The sequence below is a fragment of the Leptosomus discolor genome, chromosome 1 (genome assembly GCF_034619465.1).
Source record: "Leptosomus discolor isolate bLepDis1 chromosome 1, bLepDis1.hap2, whole genome shotgun sequence".
Taxonomy (NCBI): Eukaryota; Metazoa; Chordata; class Aves; order Leptosomiformes; family Leptosomidae; genus Leptosomus; species Leptosomus discolor.
Window position 1 is genome coordinate 144498231 of NC_141391.1, and position 8574 is coordinate 144506804.

General features: G+C 48.4%; 1 protein-coding gene across 1 annotated transcript; it reads right to left on the reverse strand.

Moving 5' to 3' along the window:
• Positions 1-543: 543 nt before the first annotated feature.
• Positions 544-5568, reverse strand: KCNJ8 (potassium inwardly rectifying channel subfamily J member 8). The gene is made up of 2 exons (XM_009952838.2): positions 5204-5568; positions 544-1444 (listed from the first exon to the last, which is right to left on the reverse strand). The coding sequence occupies exons 1-2, from the start codon at positions 5566-5568 to the stop codon at positions 544-546; spliced, it is 1266 nt and encodes a 421-aa protein (XP_009951140.1).
• Positions 5569-8574: the final 3006 nt, after the last annotated feature.

Genomic DNA, 8574 nt, shown 5'->3' on the forward strand with positions numbered 1-8574 from the left:
AAAATACTGGCTCTTCTCCAGTGAAATCATTGAGGAATTTAGCTACTCCTCTCAAGAGAATGAGGAATTAACTCCAAAAAGATCAATATCCAAATATCCTGCACAAAAATCTGTGGAAGCTGCTGTGTGCAGAAGTTTTAAAAAAGCACTCACTTCTGCCTGCATGTGGGTAACCCACTTACATGGGCAAAGACCACATCTTGTGACAGTCAGCAGAAGAAGATAAGAAAGAGACCCGTGACAGGAAAAATGCGATTAAAAAACCTAGCATGCCATTAAAACAAGCATAAATACACATTATATTACATGAGTGAACTGTGTTTTCTTTAGTGTACGTGCCATTTTTTATTAATTCATACACTAAGTGCTAAAGTGTTTCCTAATGCCATTAGGTGGTGCTTTCAGTAAGTAATAGAATAAATAGTTCTTGCACGGTTCTTTTCTGCATCATGTTCTCATTTTCTTAAGTAAAAGAAAATTTAAACAAAACACCAGGGGTGCCTCCTCCTTCAGAAGCCCACTGACCTTGCACAAAGCCATGTATCACGTTTCTGTGGCACTCTGGCTCCCCTCGGGCGTGATAAACTGCACTTTGGGCACGATGAGGGAGGGATTGGTTCGCCGCATGGAGTTGCTCCTCCGAATGGAGTTGTTTCTCCTCATGGAGTTGCGTTTCCGCAGGGAGTTTTGGTGGGACAGCTCGCTCTTCTGCAGGGTCTGGATGAGAATAGAGGGCTTCTCATCAAGCTCTCGAGCGCTGCAACGTGGCGCCGCCACTTTGACAGTGTTGCCAAACTTGGAGTAATCGACTGCGTACACGCCTTCCTCTTCGGTGACGATGGGCACGAAGCGGTGACCCCACAGGATCTCCTCTGCTATGTAGGAGGTTCTCGCCTGCGTCGTGATGCCCGTCGTTTCTACGACTCCTTCAAGTATCACGATGAGCTCCAGGTCCTGGAGCACCAGGTCAGCAGCAGAGATGTCATAAAGAGGACTCTGCTTGTCTATGACGTGACAAATGATTAAGGGAGCCACGAGGAAAATATTGTTGCTTTCAATGGGGTTATCCACAGGGATATCTACTTGGTGAATGGGTATGACTTCCCCTTCAGGGGTCGTAGTCTTCCTCACAACCTGGATTCTCACCGAGGCACTGATGATCATGCTCTTCCTCAGGTCTCCCACTCGAAACATGAAGCAGAGTTTGCCATTTCGAACGGCAATGACCGCCTGCCGACTGAAAATCAAGGTCTCAGCCCGCCTGTGAGCTTGTGCGGTTTTCATGAATATGCAGCCCAGCATGACAGCATTGATGATCAGACCCACAATGTTCTGCAGGATCAAGACTGTGATGGCCAAGGGACATTCCTCTGTCATCATCCTGCCCCCAAAACCAATGGTCACCTGAACTTCAATGGAGAAGAGGAAAGCGGAGGTGAATGACCTGGAGAAGAAGATTATACAAAGTTAACACTAAGGACATGGAACACAAACTGAGAAGCTTTCTCAGTACATTAACATGCACTTTCTAGAAACAAACTTAAGGACCTATTTGTACAGTCCTGGTACACTTCAGCCTTCTGTTAACACCAGCAAAAGCACTGCATGCTCGATGACTCTGGTTTTGCATAGTCAGTGCAGTATCTGATGGTGATAGGGAAGACCTCAGAGCCTGAGCTCCTAAAAGACCATCTGTAACACTAGGTGACCCTGAGAAGCTCATTAATTCCTCTGTTCGGGAACACATGCTGCCCATTGTGTTAGTCAACAGTGCTGTAACACCTGGGCTTTCCACCTTCACCATCCCATGAAGCTCTTGGTGGACAGCAGTGGTTTTAGCCATAGTGAGCAATTAGCTGGCACACCAAGGTTCTTCCACCAGCCTGTGCAGGGAAAGGAAATGGGGAAAATCGCAGCATTTCACTCATGCTACGTGAGTCATGACACCCTTTAGCAGGATTTCCCAGAGGGAAAGGGGATGCTTCCAGATTCGTGACACTTCCCAAACCCTTGCTCACCTTGCATCTAAGCCCCCAGGATCAGGCTGCAGAGAGAGGCCAGTGGCCTCCACGGTCCCCTCTGCGCATTCTGGCAGGGGGACAACGCTGTGACCCAGGGTTTGGGTTTAGCTCATCACCATGGCAAGACTAGCTGGAAAATTCCAACACTGAAGTGGGTTGTAGAAGTGTGGGTTAAGTTAAACATCCCTAATACGCTATAGTGATGGATGTCAGAGGATGGTGTCCACAAACTTTCCAAAATACGTTATGTACAGTAGTCCACGTCACATCCCCTGTATATACCAGGGTCTTTAACTTCCTTTTGTAACCAGATACACCCTTCTCTTATGCTTAAAATGAGTACCTTGGGGTTTATCTGGTAGACTTACAGCATGGTGGGTCTCATCTCAAGTAATATCAGAGCCACCCTTTTAACATAGTGCAATCCACCAACATTTGAAGCATCACCACGATCACATTTGGTTTGCTTTGCTTTTCGAATAATCTGCTTTTAAATACATTTTTCTTTTTTTTCCTAACCATATTTTCAGCGAACCTGGGGTCATGAGGAGACATTAAAATAGCATAGGCAATACCAGGGATCATTTTCTGTAGAATAAGAAAGATCATCTTTCAGAAAAACAGCCAGTCTCTGAAGAGACATCTTTGAAAGAACTTTGTCTTTTTTTTTTTTTTTTTTGGTCTTTTCTACTTTTTCAATCTTTGGCAGATTCCCTTGTATTAAGGGGTTTATTTTTGCATTTTACTCTGAGGAAATCAGGGACAAAGGAGTTAATTAATAGAATCCATGGTATGATTTCTTATGTTCAGGAATATTTAGTTACACGCAGAATGAAGCTTCTGGTTTAAACTTAATTCAGCTTAATTCAACTTAAAGCACTGTGGAGTAAATATTCTGATTTCCTTTAACGGTACTTGTTCTTTAAAAAAAAAAAAAAAAGAAAAAGAAGAAAAGAGTATCCACCTTTTTACAGCAGAAGTAACTGAAGCAGGAAGTTTGTACAGTATTTTGGCCATGTGAAGAGGGAGCCAGAAACTCCAACTCACACTATTCCCAGGTCCTTCCCCTTAGAGCTGTGTAACAGTTTTATGCTTTGGATAATGACTACTTTCTGTGGCAAAGAGCTCTGAGACTTAGAAATTTCTGCAGTACTTTGAAAAATTAAGGTGCTGTGCAAATTCTAGGCACTGGTTCAAATTTCCAGAACTAGGTTTCCCATAAATCTGTAATGGCACCTACCCAGGAAAGCTCTCCTGAAATATCTGTGGGTCTAAACCTCAGGAAGGGAGGTTAAAAGATATTTGCCATTATTTTGGCATGCATATCATTGCAATATTAAATATATTTTACATCCAACAACTCACCATTCTTAAAAACGTCAGCAATCATATTGCTATTTCACGACTTTGTCCAATGTGGTAGCCAATTTAACAAGGTGAAGTATTTCACTATGAAAGGAGAAGGTTTCCCATGGCTTGGACACGCACACTGAAGCAGCTGTTGGCTGAACCCCCCCAGGTACTGGCACGAGGGAGGGATGTGTGGTGTTTGTCATGGGCTAAACTAGAACGTTACACCAAGTCATTTGCTCTGCTTTTTCACACCCCTCCAGGCTGTCCTTGCAACGGATGTTAGCAGCCGTCCTGGAAGAGCCACCGGTGTGGGACTGCTGCAGCCGGGTCTACGGGGAGGGAGTGAGGGGCAAAGCCACGGCCATGGGTTCACCTCGTCCCAGCAGCACAAAGCCCTCAGCAGCTGGCTCAGGCTCTGCGGGGTGGCCCAGAAGCCCCATGAGGAGCCCCACGGGTGAGCCAAGCCAAGGGGGCCACAACCAGCCGGAGGGATGTCCCCCTCAGCTGACCCTGAAGAGCCGGTGGGGTATAGCTACTCACTAATTCGGGTTGGACAAATACCACAAATCCCAGAAACGCCAGGGGTGACACCCCAGCAGGTGCAAGCCGGGTCGTGACGTCTCATTTCAGAAGCGACTGCTTGTGGCCAGTTATTAGAAAAGAAGTAAGATGGTACCCCAACTGCCCCCGGCCCCAACCTCCCAGCCTAATGAAGGTTAGCTTGGAAAAATCCCCATTTCCTTTAGCTCCAAAAATCCCCATTTAGCAAAAAAGTGTCAAAACAAAGGGAGAATGAAATCTCCACTCCCTCATGAGCCAGATACAATGTCCCTTCAAACTTGGTGAGGTGCCTCAAAACTATGTGCAGGAGAACGGAGAAAAGGGAAGTGAGACTGATGTCTCAGCAGACCCTGCAGCTCTCCTCCGCCCCAGTCCCTCACAGCACTGAAATGTGTAAGGCAGCTGATCTGGGGCAGTCTGGTGGTACCGAATCAGAATTTTTCTGCTTAAAAACCTAGTGCTGTAAAAAGAGATTTTACAGATGAGATGACAAAGTGATCTTGTTGCTTACCCCACCTCCAATTACACAAACACTCTTCTATTCCGTATATGTATGCGTCAGCTTATCAGTGCCTTGAAAATTGTCTTGACTTTGGGGATGGAGAGTAAAATGCTCTAACAGGTGACGTTTAACCTAGTAGTCCCTTAAGCTTTCACTGTCTGACACATCATGTACACTGTGGAAATCATTCCTCTGTCAAACTGCTGGCCTATGGCTTCATCAAGGTATGTTGAAGCACCCCATATTTATCTGTCTCATGAGACTCATCTTGAAAGACATCTAGAACTGCCCTAAGCAGCACTCCTCTTGCTAGTCTTGCCTGACACCCATGGCTGGTACTCTGTCCCTCAGGCACCGCTCTTGGGGTGGCCACCTTTTGGTGGCGCGGCTAATGGCTCGCACCATGCTGGGGATGCTCCCGCTGCCGTAGACAATGTTACAATACACATAACACATACCCACTCTTGTAGCAGGCTCTTATCTCGACAGGCAAGGTATGTTACCCACAGAGTGTGGAGACACATGAAAAGCAGCAGGTCTCCCTCTCTTTCAGATCCTGTAAGGAATCAAAGAAATCTACAGTACAGTATTTTCCAAGCCCAGAAGGCTTGCTGAATTTATGTAATCTAGGGGAAAACACTGCACTTTTCAACTGTCTCAACCAAACACAATGGTTCATGTAAACCAAAAGCTGCGTTTTAGGCATCGGCAGGACAGCAGGCAGCTCTGTTCCCCCCCTTTCTTCATCCCACCGACCGTACTTTACCTGACACATGTCACGCACGGTGTCCACTTCGTGCTGTTCGTAGTGCTTTCTGTGCTTGGGTCCATGTCGCCGTGGGCAAAAGCCACCAGCCACCACATCATGGCGAAGAGCAGCCAGCTGCACAGGAAGGACATAGTAAAGATGACGAGCGTGTGACGCCACTTCAGGTCCACCAAGGTGGTGAAAATGTCTTGCAGGAATCGCCCCTGCTCGCGGATGTTCTTGTGTGCCAGGTTGCATGCCCCATTCTTGGCGATGAAGCGGGCTTTGCGTGGCCGGTCTCGGATGCGCGGCTTGCGCAGGTTCTCGGCAGCAATCCGTGCCAACACATACTCTTCAGGGATGATACTCTTCCGAGCCAACATCTTCCTGCCACCATAGTCCACTCAGCGAGATGTGAAATGGTGGGGTGGTCCCTCTAGCGCATGTCTGCAGGGCTCGCTCTACCCTGCAAAAACAGAGAACCTGGTCAGGTTTGTCACCTATGCACGACTGTAACAAGCCTTGATTAGGTACCCCCTACTTACAACCATTACATTAAATATCACTGTGTGACTGGTTCTACAGTGCCCTCCCTCTTTCAGACCATCGTTTTTATACGAGGAATTGGTACCAGCTTGTAACAGAAACGGAAGATGCTATTTTGACACTCCTCGGAGGAAGGGAGGCTGCAGAACAATCTTGCAAACTTGGTGTAAAGTAACATGAGGTACGACAGGTTGGTTCCTCGGGCTGTTTCTCCAGGTGATAGCAGTGCCCACGTGGGTACCACACCGCAGAGCACTAAGTTATTCGCATCCTTCAGGACCTGAAGAACCAGACTTCTCTGGTTCCAACCAAGGCTAGTCTGCGGAGAGACGGTCGAGACTCCTTTCTCATGGCTATAGCCCCGCAGTGCGGCCGGCAGCCCTGCTGAAAGCCCCTCTCCGGTCCCGCGAAAGCATCACAAGAAGGAGCTGAGCCGGAGGCGCGGGAAGCAGGGAACGGGACTCCACGGAGCAGGCGGTCGCGCTTCCCCTTCGCGGCTCTCCTTCCTTGCCGGGATTAGGCGGGGAAACCCTCCCTTTATTCCCAAACTTTGGCCCCAGACGGGTGACAGCACAAACCTACGGAAAAGCCCGGCTCCCCGCAGCTCCCCGCCGGCTGGCCCGTCCCACCGCGGGAGGGCGGGGGCTGACGACTCCCCCCCGCCCGCCCCGGGCCACCGGGCTCCACCGGCGGGGCGGAGCGGGGCGGGCGGAGGTTGGGGCGGGGGGGGGGGGGGGAGGGGAGGCCTGGCCTGTTGGGGTCGGCCGGGGCGGGCCGGGGCCGTGCGGGGCCGGGCTGAGGGGCGGTCGGGGCAGGCCGGGGCGTGTGGGTGCGGGGCGGGGCGGGCCGGGCTGAGGGGCCGTCGGGGCAGGCCGGGGCGTGTGGGTGCGGGGCGGGGAGCGGGCGGAGGGGGCAGCCGCTTGCCTGGGCTGAGCGGTACCTGGTGGGGCATTTTAGGCGGGGAGCGGCGGAGCGGGGTGGTGCCGCCGTTTGCTGTTCTGTACTCAAAGCCCAGCCCCGGCTGCAGCAGGGCAGCGGCAGGCCCTGCGGGCATCCCGTGGTGAGCCGAGAGTTGTGCCTTTGCAGCTTTATCAGCCCTCGAATCTCGCTGAGGCAGCTCGCAGGCAGAAAGAGAAGCATGTGCGTAAGTGTTTGGAGGACCAAAGCCAGAACCTCGTGGCCTTTGCTGCTTTTGACAAACTTAATTACCTGTTTCTGCAAGAAAAGGGAAACAAAAATGGTTCGCGGCTCTTGTTTGGCACAGAGTCAGGCCCGTTACAACGTTCAGCTGGTGTAACGGGCATTGGCAGATGGGTGCTTGTGTATGGGATGGGTACAGGAGAAATTACACACAATGGCAAAAAAAAAAAAAAAAACAAGCAGTGAAATCGCAGAAGTTCATTCTTTTTTTCCCACAGGTCGAGTTTTACAGTTTTGGCTCTTGTGTTTAATGGAAACTTGCATTCTTGGAAATTGCAGCTTTTTTTTTTTTTTTTTAAGTCGTAGGGTTTGCAGTAGGAAGAATAACAGTACATCAACTTTATGAAAAGATCTAAATTTAGATTTTAATGAAGAAAAGTGCAGAGATTTCGTTGTGTCCGATTAACTCCCCCATGTCCAAGAAATGTGTGTGTGTGTACAGTCGGGAGGTTTCTAAACGTTTCTGTATCACTCAAGCGAATGACCTATATAGTATAAAATTTATACAGAATAAAATATCTTCTCTCTGTAAACTAGAGAAAGAAATAAACACTTGACAGGCCTGCTGCGATCTGGAAGGCTTTAAGTGTATTCAGGCTTGGAAAAATTGAGAAGGCACATTTGACAGGCAGTGTAATCCTTGGCTTGAAGATATCCGCCCTGTTGAACACAATGCACGTGCTCAACTTTAAACAGACGAGTGATCCCTGGAAACTTTTCGAGCACCATGCTTTTCTAATACCACATATCCAGTAGTCAGAAAAGAGACAGACTCATAGCACCAGTCATATTAGGCAATTAGCTAAACATTTGTGTATGAAATTAACTTTAGGCAGATGACCAACTCCAGTCTGAAGAATCAGGATCTGAAACAATTGTGTTTAGATTCCAACCAGACTCTGACTACACATACATAAAGTCACTTGGCGGGGTATCTGCAGGATCAACATCATTGATGCCAGCTATGGCACTTATGGGCTGGGCTTGGAGAACTCGGGATGTTACCCTGCTACAACTGGGATGGCAGAGACTGGTCTTGGGGAGCTGACTCATTTGTTTGATGCAGCCTCCAAAAGTGCATCTCAATTGTGTGTAACTGTTGAAAATAACTGATTTAATACATATGAAAAAAGAATGCTTTCCCTTTTCCTTTTTTTCCTTTTCCTTATCCTTTTCCTCCTCCTTTCTCCATTTTAGCTCCTATGAAGTGTTTGTTCCATACTAGAAACAAGGTTAGTGTTCCCCAGTGTGGCTGCTAGCTGCATCTCGAAAAATAAAGGACAGTCTGGGGACTGCATGAAAACCCCACTCCTTTGTCATAAGAACATTGAATTGTAGTATTTTGCTTCTGACACAAATTTCCTCATGTCCCATGCCCGATTGCACGGTTTCCTCTGAAGTTTATGAAATCCACAGCTTTATAAACAGGGACACAGAAACACCAAGAAATGTCACTTTTGTTTACTTGCCACCTTAGAGCATAACCCACCACTGCCTCAGCCTCAGCCCCTTCTCGCTGTGCCAAGGCTCCTCAGCTGCCCATGTGCCCCTCGCCCCATCTCCGCTGGCACTGACTGGGACCGCGTGACACAAAGTTAGTGTGTGGGTTAGCAGCTAGTTTGGCAAAATGGATCAAAATCATC